Genomic DNA, 16162 nt, shown 5'->3' on the forward strand with positions numbered 1-16162 from the left:
CTTTCCTCATACTCTGAGAACATCTCCATCTCTTTGTCACTAGAGGGCAGTATTGTACTGTGTGGAATAGATACTGAACCTAAGGATTGATTTTGATCCATTGGCCCCAAGACCTCAGGACAAAGGGTCCCATTTCCTTTGTTTCCCCACTCCTGTCTTCCCCACCCCATCATTATTCTGGAAGATGCTCAATTAATGTCACTTTAATTTTACTAAATGGCTATCATTTCAGATGTTTTTTGTTAGTCTGATATCCAAGTTCTTTATCTCCCCTATTGCGCTAACCCTCCCAAGTTAGTTTTCTGTCACAGTCAAAAAATACTGAAAGAATCAACTTTTAAGGATAAAAAGGTTTATTTTGGTTCGGCTTCAGAGGTTTCAGTTCACGGTCACTTGACCCTATTGCTTTGGACCTGTGGCAGGGTAGTACCTCAAGGCAGAATGTATGGCAGAGGAGGTCTGTTCTCATGGCAGCCAGGAAGGAAAGAAGGAGATGAGAAGGGTCTGGAGTCCCAGGAACCTCTTCAAGGGCCCACACCTGATGACTTACCTGCCTCCCACTAGGCCCTAAGCTTAAAGGTTCCACTTTCTCCCAATAGTGCACAGGCTAGCAACCAGGCTTTTAGCACATGGCTCTTTGGGGAACATTTGAGATCAGAACTACAGTACCTCCCTTCCTCTTCTCTGTGGGAAATACTGTTATCCTTTTATAGAAGTAGAAACCTTAATATATTAAAATTTTCTAGGGTTACCCAGAGAGTGAATGGATTCAAATCCGGATGTACCTGACCTCAGTATAAATGCTTTGACTGGTGTCTGTAGGGCTTCCCTCGGTACTATATAAAACAGACCATTATAAAAGAGCACTTAGTTTGATCCAAAGAACAAGGTGGTACTTCGAAATCAACAGTGAGAGAAAAGCCACAGGAATCAGTCTTACTCTCTTGATGTGTGTCAAGATCATCTAGTGGAAAATCAGGTTATTTGCTTGATGAGCCTGACCTCATTTCCATATGTCCAGTTTTGTCTTTTCAAGGGATCTAGGTGAAATTGGGATGCCCTTGGCCAGCACTATCCAGTAAAAATGTGACATAAACTACAAATGGGATTCATGTGTACACTTTAAAATATTCTAGTAGCCATACACACAAAATAAATAGATGAAATTAATCGTAATTATATTTCATTAAACCTAGTATAGCCAAAATATTATTTTAGCATGTAAGCAATGTAAAATAGTAAGACAGTTTACATTCCTTTTTTTTTTTCATACTAAGTCTTTGAAATCCATTGCCTATTTTGTCCTTATGGCATTTCCCAATTAAGATAAGTTACATATGAGGTGCTCAAGAGTCACACATGGCAGGTGGCTCCCATTTCAGTCATTAAACTTGTACACACATTTCTCACTTCATGTCAGCTTCTTTGTCTCTCTTGGGGAATACAGGCATGAGGGGGTTTCCCAGAAGGTCTGTTTATAGCATTCCTCTCTTATCTTTTGCTAGGCTGAAGACTGGGAAAATTTAGACCACTTAATTCAATAAATGCACAAGTCAGGTTCTGAAGTTTTTGCTTTTCTGCTCCATACTTCTGCCACTTTTAATCTGAAGTTTGAAAATTTTACCACTCCCTGTCCCAGCACTCCTAAATTAATCCAAAGTGTCAGAATTTTCAGATTCTTCTAGTAGTCATTGAATCAGAGGACCTTGAGTGTTACCCAAAACCCTGAGGAGCTGAGCATCCCAGCAAGCATTTTCTACTATTTTAAAAACACAGTGACTTTAAGGGTTAAAGCTAATTCTTTCTTTGAAACAAGTAAACAATTCTAAAGGGGGAGGCATATCAGGAAAATTATAATTCGGTGCTACTGTTTGGTAGCTGGAGTCCCATGACATTTCATCCTCCTGTTTTCCTGTTACACATCTGATTTCACTGGTTCGACCGAAGGGGAGCAGAGGTACAAAAAGTGTCCCGCCGATATTCATTTCTAGCCCTAATGGACTTTGGCACCAGGCCTTTTCAAAATGTCTGGGCACAGAGAGCTAAAGACTGTTGATGTTCTTCCAGACCTCATTGTGAATTATTAAACATTACACTAATGTGGCTTTTATAGTTCCAGGGACTTTTTTTTTTTTCTTTTAACTTGGAGGGATAAATAATGGTCTTGCATTGTCCACATTTAACAAATGAAAAGACCAAGGCATTGAAAAATTGTTGGACTTTGCTGATGCCAGCAATAAAATTCTGCAGACATGATATACCTTCATGCCTCTAAGGCCTCTGGTTTTAACCAAGTACCTCTTATTCCAAAGAAAAGCTAGTTAGTTAAAACATATTATCTAAATATCGCATGAGATTCTGGTCATCAGCTCTCGAAGCAAACTTTTCTATCATTCTCCAACATAAGCTATTGAAAATCATGTTTGTATTTAAGTGAAAGTTCTTTTTGGCTCAATCACTAAATTATCATTTACGAAATGAATGTTTGGGTTTGCAGTGTGGTCCTGTAGAAACTACGGGGACTTTTTATGGAAATACCCATTTAATTTTTATTAAATGTCTGCAGTGCATCAGACTTTGTCAGTTTCTTCTAGACTGAGTTCTTGGGAGGCAGGAACTATGGCTTATTCTCTAGATTCCCAGTGTCCAGTCTCAGGACAGGTGCAGGTGCCCAAAAAGTTTTGTTGAAAGAGACAGCAGTACCTACTTTCCAGGGTCCAAAATCTCATGAACCAAAACAAGTTAGGCATGGTGGCATACACCTCTAATCCCAGTGGCTCTAGAGGCTGAGGCAGGAGGATCCTGAGTTCAAAGCCAGCCTCAGCAACTTGGCAAGGCCCTAAGCAACTTAACAAGACCCTGTCTCTATATAAAACACATAAAGGGCTGAGGATGTAGCTCAGTGGGTAAGAGGCCTGGATTCAATTCCTGGTACCCTATCCCTCCCAAAAAACCAAAACAGTCCTCTGTAAATGTGGTCCTTCTAATGGAAAGCACATTATGATGTTACTTTGTATTTTAAGATCATTTCTATGGGATTTGGCCACTGAGATTGACTCTGATTTATAGCTAATTCCTGTAATACAGAAGTGACAGGGAATTCACCAATCAATTTATTTGGTCTCAGTTGTAACTTTTTGATGGGCTATAATAATTCTTAGGTCTACATGGGAAGGAGAGGTTTAATGGTTATGAATAATATTAATGTTGAGGCAGATAGTATGTCTAGGCTGAAATTAGATAACTACATAGAAAATTAACAAACTAATATGGTAGGTACTGAAATTAAATAACCATAGAAAACTCAGAAACTAATATGGTAGGTACTGACTAATTAGGTATTTGCAGTTCTGAAACCTGAAGCACACACTGTTAGGGGGTTTTAAACTAAAGAAAGGAATTGACCAGATTCTTAAAGAAACATTGAGGAATACAGTACTGCCAGAGTTGTTACTGACATCTATAGAACTAGCTTTAACTTCACCGGCTTAAGACTAGTAGACAAGAGGAAAATATTTACACTAGAAATTGCCTGTCTTACTGTGAAATAATCTGCATATTAAGTGCACTGCTCACCTGGATGTTCCCTACATGTCTCTATGGAGAGTATTTTAATCTGGTTTCTGAAAATTGTCGATTTAGCAAAGTATGTATGTGATTATTGTTTGGGCCACCAACTTCACCCAGCCCAATCCAGCCATGGGACAAGAAGTACAAGACATGGTGTTTATTCATAGGGGTAAAAAGAAGTGTGCATTGTTCTGTGGTTCTTGCTGATACAGAGAGCAGAGAAAGAACTGGAACTGCCAGGGAAGGCTGTCTTGAAGTAGACTTTGAATTGGTCCTTGAACTTTGACTTGAAGGAAAATACATGAGATGAAGAGAATAAATCCCATGAGGACAAGACATAGACCATGGGCATGGTGCTGTGGGCAGAGACAAGCACAGGATGTTCATATTTACAGTGAAGGGAGGCAGAGAAGCTGCATGAAGGAGGAACTTACTTCAGTCTTCTTGGTTGGGTTTGTACTTTACATCCAGACTTTGTCTAACCTTAATCAAGAGAAATGACCTGAAAGCCATCTTCATCTATAAAATTTAGGTTTCACTGCAGCTTGGATTGTAGGATGAAGAGGTTGGAGTGAAAGACACTTCCTTGGTGGTTTCAGGAATAATCCACTTATAAATGTTGATAATCAGAGTGGAGTAAAAAACAGTGGATCAGAGAAACATGTCAAAAGAACAGGCCTTAGAAGATTGAAGGGACAGAAGATCAAAAATCCACACATAGTTTTAAGTGCTTGACTATTTTGGAGCAAATGATCCTTCGATAGGAAATTGGATTCAATTTCAGAAATTAGTAAGTTTGGAAGGAATGTCCCTTTTCCTGGTTAGGGTGGTGGGAGGTTTACTTTGTTGCATGCGAAGTAGTAGCACGACTCCTGAATGAAGGTGTCCCAGACATTCAGCAAGGGCTTTCGAACCCCCAAAGCCACACTGACTTAATGGACATGCAGGCCGTTGCTCCTAAGGGCAGAAGTACTGGAACTTGGTTCATCTGTTTCTTAAAATATCTTGTTGCTGGAGATGTAGCTCAGCAGCAGAGGACTTGCCTCACATATGCAAGGTCCTGGGTTCAGATTCAGCACCAGAAAAAAAAAATCTGTATTGTCTTTTGTGTACTAGTTCATTATTATTCTTTAGATAGAAGCATTTCACAGGCACCTAATATTTAATCCTCTGGCCCCAGAGATAAGCCCACTAAACACTGCTGTTTGTTCTTAGTGGATGTGGCAAAGTTTGTCAACTGTTCAAATCCAGGACAGCTGGAGGTTCCAAGGTTTGATGGTGTTCCCCAGGGGCTCCTCAACTCCAGGAGCACCCCTTCACCTGAAATACCTGGTCTGTGGTACCTCAGACTCACCTTGTCTAAACATGAGCCCTTTTAGTCCTTTCCCCCAGCCCTGCCCCAGATGCACCTTCCCCTCCTCTGCTCAGGGGCTCTCCCATCTTACTTGGACTTCCACTGCTTCTGACTGGCATCCTGCCCTGGACTCTTCCTGTTCTAGATCTTCTGTGTGCTTGCTCTTGGTTACTTTGAGGAATGCAGATCATGTTCCCCATCTGGTTTGAAAAAAGTAAAAGTACTTGCGTTAAGTTGCAGACTAGACAAAGCTGGAAGTGTGTAGAGGGCCCAAGGAGGGAGGCCCTTGCAGAGTGATGTGGACATCCCTCTCCAGTCCCTGCTACTGAGGCTCAGCACCATGCGTCCCCACAGTCACTGGACATACCTTTCCCCTCTCCTCTCACTGGGGAGCTACTCAGCCTTTGGTCCTGGTCCTGGTCCTGGTCTGAGGGTCACTTTACCATATATGGCCTACCTCCACTGTGCCACAGGGCTTTATCATACACCTTGGCAGTGTGGCCTGTCTACATGGTAATGGGGAGTCCTTGGATTAGCCATGTTTAGTTATTCACCCTTCAATATTTCCTGCCTCTGGGCAGCCTTTAGTTTTTTTTTAATTATCAGTTTATTTTATTTTATTTTATTTTTAACACGATCCCTTTATTTTTATGTGGTGCTGAGGATCGAACCTGGGTCCCACTTGTGCTAGGTGAGCGCTCTACTGCTGAGCCACAATCTCAGCCCAGCCTTTAGTTTTTAATATGCTAAAATTACTTGGACCCCTGTTTGGAAAGTTTACAGGGAAACCATGCACATGGCAGAACTTTTTGGTTCCATATTATGTCCCAGCCTCTTACATATGTTGCTGATGTTAGTGTACAGCCACCGTAGTTCTTCAGAAAGCAGTTTAGCAGACTGTAGCCTTAAAAATGTTAACAGCTTAGACCCAATAACAGGAAAAAACATTGTGCATAGAAATGTTCATTACATTGTTATAATAGCAAACCTGGAATATCCAGTGGCAGGGGAGTAGTTAAATTTGGCATGTTCAAGAAATGGTCTATTAGGTAACAAGTGCTCTCTATGCGTAAATAAGAAGATGCTTTGTTAAGCAGAAAAAAAAAAAAAATCAGGATCCAAATTTGTTAAATGAAGTAACCGTGAACATAGGCAAAATGCATGGTAAAAAGCCAAGGGAAATGTCAAAAGATCTTCTTTGAAAGTATGGAATGGGTATTGAATAATGTTTGTCTAGTTTTTTCGGTGTTCTGTCTTCTACTAACGACAAAAACAACTTTAAGAAAACTCTTAAAGCTCTCTGCTCTGGAGCCTACTTTATCTCAGAAGCTGATCTGTTTCCCTCTTGCAGTTTGAAAACCTGAACATAGTTGCCGAGTGCCTGTTTTCCCTGGTCAATGGTGACGACATGTTTGCAACCTTTGCTCAAATCCAGCAGAAGAGCATCTTGGTGTGGCTATTCAGCCGTCTGTACTTGTATTCCTTCATCAGCCTTTTTATATACATGATTCTCAGCCTTTTTATTGCACTTATTACGGATTCTTACGACACCATTAAAGTAAGTAGTTATCTATATTTGCTACAAAAAAAAAAAAACACTGTAAATTCTGTGTAGATTGGAAGACAGGAAAATATATTTTACTTAAAATATTATAATTTTATTTAGATTTTGAAGATTTATAGAAAATACACTTTTAGATGCTGGAAAATAACTTTGAATATGCATGTAGGACAATGTCCCTGTTACCCAGACCTGGTGTGTTGGTTTGTGGGTGTGGTGGAAAAGAGAAAGGAAATAGGAGAGGAGGTGAGTCCAGTAGCTGGGCAGCTTTCTAGGCACTGATGGACACACCCACCTGCATGGCTACCTGGAACTTAGGTATTGGGTGGTAAATTTCAGGGATGAGAGATGATTGCCACCTGACCACTGTCCAGATATTGCCGGACCTTATACTGAATGAATTGGCCACTTGCATGGTGCAGGTTTCCTTTAAGTCAGGAGGGTGAAGGGTTTTTCCTCTGTTTAGCTTGGACCTTTCTAAGCCACCTGGCTGGGCCTAATTTATCAGTTCGTATCTTGAGGGAAGTTGGCCTCCCCAGGCCAACACAGTAGATGGCTATTCTTGGAAGACCCCTTCAGGGCCAATGCCTGAACAACACTGGGTACCATGTCGGCACCTTCAGGTGCTGCCCTCTGCTTAACCCTTCCCCAGAATAGCTCAGAAGAAAGCCAGGTATTGACTTAGTGGGGATCAGCATCCAGCAGGGGATGGTGGTTGACTCCAACAGCAGGACATGGCTGAGGGAGACCTGCACGCTCTTGCTGTGGAGTTTGGTGTCGTTGAGTGGCCATGTCCCTGTGCATGGGCAAGCCTCTTGTTGAGGTCGGTGACCTCACCAATTGTGAAGGGAAGGGGTCCTAGGCCTAGGGTCTTTGTTTCTGCTTGGAAAAAAGCTACTTCTTTCTGTCTTAGCGGTCAATTTCACAGGCAGATTCTACCTTGGCAGGGTGTGGAGTGGGAGGTCTTATATAGTCTTGCAATTAGCATTCTAGCTTTAGACTTTTGACTATTTCCCTCCCTTGCTCTCCCTGGCTTTCTTTCTGGAATTTTCCTTTAGTTTGTTCTCTGTTCCCATGGTGGCCCTGTCTTGGCTGTACTGGGACTGACAGATTAATTCATCACTGCTGATATCACTTCTTGGATCTCAGCTTGCACTGTGGGAGACTTTTATTTTAGCAAAGGTGAATTTGGTTTGTTGACAAAGGGAGCAATTTCTCATGCTCTATAGGGAGGGTAACAGCATTGTGTGCTTTTTTAAAGAAATACCAGCAGAATGGATTTCCTGAAACGGATCTGCAGGAATTCCTGAAGGAATGTAGCAGCAAAGAGGAGTGTCAGAAAGAGTCCTCGGCTTTCCTGTCCAGTGTCTGCTGTCTGAGGAGGTCAGTATTGTGTTTAACCTCCACCATCCAGAGATGAGCTACTCCGTTGCCTTAGGGAAGGGTTGCTCCAAGGTTAACCCTACACTCTGGAATCAGTTTGTTGTGGGAGATATTTCATCCTTCATTATTTTCCTCCCCATTGGCTTTCGAAAGGAATTATTTCTTGCAAAACAGGGTTGTGTGGAAAGCTGCATGACATGATTGCAGTCTCTTAGGGATATCATGAGACCTATTTACAGAAAGGCATGAATTAGACCCCAAAAGTCAAGAGGCAGGACTTTCAAGCGGCTACAGCAAGAGGTCAAAATTAAGAACTCTTGATTTTGGAGATGGAAGTCTGAGAATGTCAAAGGCATTTTCCCTTCTTATGGTTCATGGTGCAAATAACCTTGAGAAGAGCAGCAAACCCACCCGTAGAGGAAGCTCTTCATTGGAGAGCTGTGCTTTGCTTGCTGTCATCTGGACTGTTAGGAAAATTTCCTCAACCTCAGTGGACAAAGGATACCGCACTGTGGTTTGGGGTCTAGAATGGGGGTCAAACAAGGACAGTTTTCTTAAATGATCCCGTGTGTGTTTTCATCAAAGGTCAGGAATGGAAGTTTTTAACTTAAAGTATACCCTACCCATGTTTTTTGAGAACGCTTCTCTAAAATCAAATTCCTAAGGAAGATGGGGGAACATAATTGCCACTTAAAACTTCAGGATGTATTTTTCTGTTAATCAATTCATACTGCATCTTGGGACTTGAAATGATCTGATTGAGCATATCCAAAGAATGTCTGGTAAATATGAAATGAGGTCTTCTAAGAAGACTTGAATCTTCAAAATCATATTTCATCCTCTGTGAGCATTAAATTGTTGCCGTGGAAACTGAGATAAAGGGAAAATAATTTTCTTAATAGGCATCTGCCTTCTGGGAGTTGGCCTGGGTAAGGAAAGTATCTCAGTTGCTTTTTTCTATTATGCTGTTAAATATAAGTGGGAAAGAAATCACTGGGAAACATAGTTGTGAATTCTGAAAAGCGACGGATGGGTCTATGGTATTTACCATATGGACCTTGGTTTGCATCACAAAGAGCCCTCCAAGGCTATTAAGGGTTTTCTTGTGCAGCCCTATGGAATAATGAAAGATTTAAAGGCAGGACTGGGAGCCTGATTGCCAAGACTGGGTTTGACAGGTGAGAAGAAGGGAACAAACTCAGCAGACCATTGCTAAGCGTTGTTTGGAAGATGCATGGTGTGAAGGAGGGTGTGCCCATGGCAGGAATGAAAGAATTTAAGGGAACAAGAGAATTCACCAAGAAAGTCAAGAGCAGAAGTAGGATGAAAGTTTTGATAAAAGAGGATATCAAACAAGACTGAGGTTGCTGTCACCATGTTTGCCCCAAATGTGGCAATGATTAAAGTCAGCTAGACCTGGGGGTTGTATGGACCTTGCAAAGAGCAAGTGAAGGCCACGGGGTCTGATGGGAGGAAGTGGAGACTTGAGACCAAGTGACAGCTTTGACTCCATCCATAATTATGCCCTAATGTGCTTAAAGGCTAGGAACAGAAGAATGAATGAAATTGAGGAAGGCTATAAATGCATAGTAAATGTTGAAGAAGGACGTCCCTGAGGCAACCCAGGGAAGAGATGCACTGCAGAGATTGGTGTCCAGTCCACATTATAGACCACATCCTTCCATCCCGGCTCTGCCTCTGGCAGGATGCGGGCGTGGTCACTTCTTTTTTTTTTTAATGTGGTGCTGATGATCAAACCCAGGGCCTCACCCATGCTAGGCGAGTGCTGTACCACTGAGCTACAACCCCAGTCCCTGTTCACTCCTTTTCAACAAAGCAGTTCAGCAAACCCTCACACATTGATCCTCCTTTGGATTGTTGACAGAGCTCCTAGCTTGATCATCAGAACACTTGGGTTTTGTTTGGGGGCATGCCACTTATCGAGTGTGTTCTGTGACCTCTTCTCAACCTCTTGGTTCCTCCACTGGTGAGGAGGTGAGCCATCAGGATGAGCTAAGTGGTCTCTGAAACCCCTTCCAGGAATAAAAGTGATAGGGCTTTCGGTTAAGAGATGCTTGTGTAAGCAGATGTGAATTAAACTTGCCTCTTCTCTCCTGCAGTGAAGGAGGGAAACCAGCCTTTAAGCCATTGATAAGGCTTTGTTAGAGAAGGGGAAAGAGAAGTCCTAAGAGATGGACAGCTGCTCAAGTGTGTTTCTGCAAATGTCTACTCAGATCTCAAATAATTTAAATTACCCTTCTTAATCTGTTTTATTCTTACTTATTTCACTCACATAACCTATGTGTGCCTAGAATAGAGTATTGCTGTATCTTTGTGAAAATTTTTGAATCATTGCTTTTTTTTTCCCCCCTACCCCCTTTCTGTTACAGGAAAGGAAGCGATGACCACTTGATACTTATTAACTAAAGTCCTGCTAAAGAACTAAGTGTCAGGCCTCCTTTTCCAGCAGCAATGCTAATGGAACCCAGATTATACTGGACCAGTGATTCCTAAAGGATTGTCTTATTTAATTGTGGATTGAGAAAGAAGAGCGACTGTCAGCTGGCTGACCATGACCGAAGTTTCAGACTTTATATAAAAAGTTGGAGGGTGAAGAATAGACCACAGGCTGCTACTGGGCATCAGTGCAATTAAGCAGTGATAATGAAATTCTCTACTGCTCTCTTAATTTATGACATGATGCTGTTGGGATGGAAAAAAAAAATCCCTTTTTAGACTGTACAAAACAATGATGTTGAAAGCCATGTATTTAAATGTGTGTGTTTATTGTCAGATAAGGATTTGTGTTAATAGTGATTATTAAGTTCAAAGACATATGTTAATTCATGGTCTGCACAGAAATATAGTTGGATGCAATACCAAATTAAGACTCTGTGCTGGAAAACTATTAAACCATATTGAGATCACACTCCAGTCAACAGAAAGACCTGCAATAGACAATTCTTGATCTATTTTCCTGAAAGTTTTCTTCTTCAACATGTTTTAAGTGACTTTTGGCATAGTCATTCAGATGAATTGGAAACAGAACATGAGGGTACCTCGTCACTTGTGCTAATTCCTGATTGTGCACACATGACATGTGGCAGTGAACTGTAGCAATGGTCACTCATTTTAACAATTGCTCTCCACTGTGGTGGAGACTTCAGCTTTGTTAAGCAAGGAAATACGGTATATTTTTCCTGAAATAAATTTATTTTTATTGTACCATATTTGCACTATTTTATTTATTAGTGTCTTTTAACATCTACCTAGTAAAAAATTCAGGTCACATTTCTACTAACTACCTGGTATATAAAAGGGACAGGGGTCAACAATTTTTAATTTTGTGGCAAAGACTAGAACTTGAGTCGAGCAGGACTCTCATCCTTGGATTGCTCCTTTTTTCCCTGGCCTCAGCCATGCCTCTCTCCCCCAAGCCTTACCCTCCTCTTTTTCCTTTCCCCACTTTTCAAGTGCACACACCAAATCTAGGCAGGGAAGATCATCTAGTTCATACCACTGAAGTTCATAAAAGAGTAAGTAACTCATGTCTACACTCAGAATACTTTGATAAAATTATCATTTTAGTTAATTTTTTATGAAAATGTCAAGAGTTATGTTTAACTTTCAACCTAACAACCTTTAAACCAATGGTTCTGAGATCATTTGCCTGATTCCATAATCAGGGACATAATTAGGCCACTTGTTAACTTCTAAGAGTAACCCCATGTACTTAGTTTTGTCTCTGAATGGAATCTCCTCAGTCTGCAGCTGTGACTGCCATTTGAGTAGAGGATTAATGATGGTCTTCCTGATTCATGTTAGTCTTTTATTGACTTTCATGTTTCCTTTTCTTTTCCCTCCAGCTGGACAAAGAAAAATCTGTTTTCAAGGTTACTCTGCATCTATGGAAACATTGTTTTGTCCCTTTTTAGTGATTTTCAACAGTTCTTACTTTACCAACTGTATTATCTGATTTTATTGAACAGTGTTGTCTCATAACTCTGCTAATAGGCCAAATCTGGGACAAACCATTTTCTCTCTTCTCCTAAGCCTCCACTTGGGGAGATGACTATAAAAGTTAGGAGTCATATCCTTTCTGCTTAATGACTTAATTCTCTAATCTTCCTTTGTAGAATTTACCTCCTTGGCTTGCAGTGAAAACAGTCAAAGCCCAATATAGCATCTTAAGCTCTATGACTTGGGATAGTAAAAGAGTATGGGCATGGAAGCCATCAAGACAGATTTGAGTTAAAATTCCAGTCAATTTTCATGTGTATGGTCCTGGGCATGGAACCCAGGGCCTCATGTATGCTAGGCAAGCACTGTGTCACTGAGCTACATCCCCAGCCCTAGAATTTCAGTTCAGTTGGCAGCTTTGGGGTCCTGGTAGACAAGTCACTTCCTGCTTCTCAGTGATGATAAATCTTAATAAATTTGGATTGGCATTTAAGTCACACTATTCATGCAACACCTGGCATTGAAACCTAAACTGTTCTTTGAATTGTCTGCCATGCTTGAAGTAGGTTTCACTTGTCCATGGAATTGTGCAGACATTAAGAGCTTTGCTTCTGCAACACATCTGACAGGGCTCTCCTCCTCCTCCTCCTCCTGAGTCTCCTTGGACAGATCTCCCTATCTGTAAAATGGAAATTGTGAGAATTCATACATCAAATGTGAAATGCCTAGAACAGGACATGACACCTAAGTGCTCAGTGGACATTAGCTCTTAAAAAAACATTTTTTTTTGGCATGGTCTATATGTGTACAAATCTGTTCACCCAGGCCAGTCAAAAGATCTTTATTTCCTAATGAGCTCACCACACAGCTTTGGTGGACTTTGTTTTGATAAAGATTTTATGAGTGCAAAATTCCTTCATCTAGCTCTGTCCTGGAGACAATTATCAATTCAGTCCTAACAAGCTCACCCTTAGTTGTGGAGGAGCAGCATGAAGAAGCAGCCCAAATGGCCCCCCACCAGGGGCACAGCTGTCCTGATGGAAGGGTAATGGTCCTGGAGGTGTACACACTGGCCCTCAGTCCTCTCATAGGGGACTTTAGCAGACTTGTCAGAACATGGAAAACACATGTCAGCTTGCTTCTCAGCCTGCACCTATCCAAGGTAGTGAGTGCAAAAGGGTGAGAGGTGGTATTTAGGAAAAGTCCTTCATAGGATTCCGGTCACCACCTACCAGATCCTGCTGAGGGCCTATACTCTAATAATGGTGGAGAGGTGTGCAGAGACCAGGGGAGGCCCAGCCTTGGAATCCTGGATTTATGAATGCAGCACTAGCCCAGCCTTTCAACCTAGGGGCAAATAGCCTGTCACCCTCTGTTGCCTGAGGACCTTCTTGTAAAAACAGCTCAGCACTGGCACTGATGTTCAAGGGCCTTAAAGTCATTAGCAAAGTATGCTCAATAATCCGTTACTGCATTCTTGGCCACAGATTTGTTTCCTGATAATAATATAAAGTGCTGCAATGCTCATAGATACGATCCCATATATCTGAACAACTCTCCTATAACAGCTGCTTGTTGAAGTATCATTGGATGAGCAAACCTTATTGCTAATCAGTTTCTTTTTTATTTTCATGCAACTTGGGAAATTTTTATTTTGCCTTTGCCTGACACTGAGTTTGAATATCTCAGCTATTTTCCAGTGGCACGGAGTCTTTCTCTACAGGTATCTAGAATCTTACACTACATGTAAAAAAATGCTTGAAGTGTCTTTTGCTTGATAGGTGGAAGGGGACCTCATAGCTAAATCCAAAGCACAGCTTTCTGATTCTAGACACTATAGGAAGGACAGTGAACCACTGGCACAGGAACAGGAATCTGGTGATTTGATATATCTAAGCAAATGCTAAGCAGCTCAACTTGCTTTCTTTCTCACTTGAGATGTTCCGGTCTCTTGCTACTGATGATATGCAGGACTGGCTTTGTGGCTGTGTGACCTGTGCATTTTTGAAGGACCATCTGTTTGGTTTACTGGTCTATAATGACAGTCTTGAAATTCTTAGTGGCATGTGTGTGTGGTATTGGGAATTGAACCCAGGAGTGCTCTACCCCTGAGTCACATCCCCAGTCCTTTCTATGTTTTATTTTGAGACAGGGTCTCTAAGTTATCGAGACTGGCCTTGAACTTGCGATCCTCCTGCCTCAGCCTCTTGAGTTGCTGGAATAACAAGTGTGCACCACCCTGTTGGGTTTCTTAGTGATTTTTGGACAAGGCCCCCCACCATATGTTCATTTTTCAGGGGATCTCACAAGTCAGATGGTGAATCTAGATGACATGACTTTTTAACTCAGTCATTAAAGCATGGTCTTTTAAGGAAAGACTAGAATTAATTAAAGGGAAGAGTGAGCCTAAGTTGGAATTTCTTTTTTTCAAAACTAGACTTCACTTTTCAGAGCAGTTTTAGGTTCACAGCAAAATGGAGACGAAAGTACAGAGAGTTCCCATATCTCCCCTACTCCCACATGGCATAGCCTCTCCCTTATCTACATCCCACACTAGAATAGTACATTTGTTACCGTCTCATCAATGAACTTACATCGACACTCCATCACCCGAAGTCCACAGTTTACTTTAGGAGTCACTTTTGGTGGTGGACACTCCATAGGTTTGCACCAATAGTAGCATGTATCCACCATTACAGCGTCATACAGAATAGTTCCCCTGCCCTGAAAATCCCTCGCTCTGCCTGGTCATGCCTTCCTCCTCCTTGCTCCAACTCTCGGCAACCACGGGTCTCTTTGCTTTCCTTTTTGGGGATATGATACAGTTGGAATGCTACAGTAGTACATCACCCTTTCAGACTGGCTCCCTTATATATACGTGTAGGTTTCCTCTTTGTCTTTTCACAGAATCACTTGTCAACAGGCATTTTGAGCACAGCCTTTTGCATGTCTGCACAAATATGTGGCTGTGGAGCTGCTTCTTACCTCAGCAAGATGGAGACTGAACCTCTGTGGTTGGTGATGTTGATCAGTTTCCACATTGTTTGGGCAGGCTGGGTAATGTGGTGATCTCCTTTGCTTCTTCCCAACCTCTTTCAATGAACAGTCTTATTTTCTGACATTCCATTTAATAATTTCCTCTTGACAGACAATCAATTTCCGGTGACTTGACTTCTAACCTCAAGTGTGTTTGCCCAGTTGCTGTAGGACCTTGGACCTCACATAGTGAGGCCTTTGGGGACCTGTCTATACACAGTACCTACAGACATTCTCTCCGAGCTCTTCTCAGTCCCTCGCTTTCAGTCTGAAGGGCCTCTCTGTGCATGGGAACCAGTAGGATTGTTAAACATGCCGTGTCTTTGAGAACAGCGCACATAAGTAATGGGAGGCCTTAAAGTAAAAACCCACATTCAAAATAAATTCTCAATTTGCCAGGGGAAAAAATAGAGCTCATGGCTATTCTACTGTGGGCTCATTTACAGCAAATGCTGTGGCAAACCAGTGCGTGAAAATGTTTCTCTTGCCATCTGTCTCTGCCAGAGAAACAGAGAACGAATGAGAAGCATGTGAACATTCCATACCACCTTACATAACACGGACAGCAAAACCCTGACTTCCTAAAGACCCCTGGGAGCTATTGGCTGTGGTGAATGGAGGAGACAATTTATTAGCATGATGTATGTTTCTTAGTTTCTAATGATACATAAATTATCCCATGAGCCACGATACATATGGTTTAAAGAGAATTTTAAATGAAAGCAATTTTTTTTTCTAGCAACACTAATTGCCTAGCAGCAGTAAATTACTCATCTCCTGCTGCCTGTGGGCTGTGGTCATTACTCTCTCCTCGAGGTTGAGCAGATGTCCCCCCAGAGGGATGTTAGCTCTGACAAAGTGAATTTATATCCTCACTTGTGAGCCCGCCATGCCAGGTCTACAGAGGAAATGCCTTTCAGACCCAGAACCTGTGTTTGTGTCATTCCACACATGTCATCTGTGATGACAGGACGGTGAGTTTGGTCGTAGCTCTTCTTTGCCTCTGGGGGGAAATCAGAGTGCTGCTATCGATATTTAATCTTCTCCAGCTGTGGGGTTTAAAGGTGGTCTTAGCTAATAAGCATGGAACTTTCCTATATGCCAGGCATGGGAAGTGATAAGCATCATTAGTTTTGGAAAACACTAGATATCGACATGATGTGTAGAAAGAAAATGATGGTGCTATTAAAGACCAATTCAATATGTATTTGTTGATTTCCAGGACTGTGTTAGTACTAAGGGATGAGTGGCAAGACCCCTGCCCTCAGCAGGTTTGGTGTCTAGTGGTAGAGACAGCC

The 16162-nt window shown here is 41.8% G+C and overlaps 1 protein-coding gene across 1 annotated transcript in view; it reads left to right on the forward strand.

The window, feature by feature from the left end:
* Positions 1–11050, forward strand: part of Mcoln2 (mucolipin TRP cation channel 2) — a 54930-nt gene extending 43880 nt beyond the window's left edge. The window contains exons 12-14 of the mRNA XM_076862230.1: positions 6276–6482; positions 7747–7868; positions 10259–11050. Of these exons, the coding sequence (XP_076718345.1) occupies positions 6276–6482; positions 7747–7868; positions 10259–10295 (366 nt within the window). The 3' untranslated portion in view covers positions 10296–11050. The remainder of the gene's footprint in view (positions 1–6275; positions 6483–7746; positions 7869–10258) is intronic.
* Positions 11051–16162: the final 5112 nt, after the last annotated feature.

This window comes from Callospermophilus lateralis, chromosome 7 (genome assembly GCF_048772815.1).
Source record: "Callospermophilus lateralis isolate mCalLat2 chromosome 7, mCalLat2.hap1, whole genome shotgun sequence".
NCBI lineage: Eukaryota > Metazoa > Chordata > Mammalia > Rodentia > Sciuridae > Callospermophilus > Callospermophilus lateralis.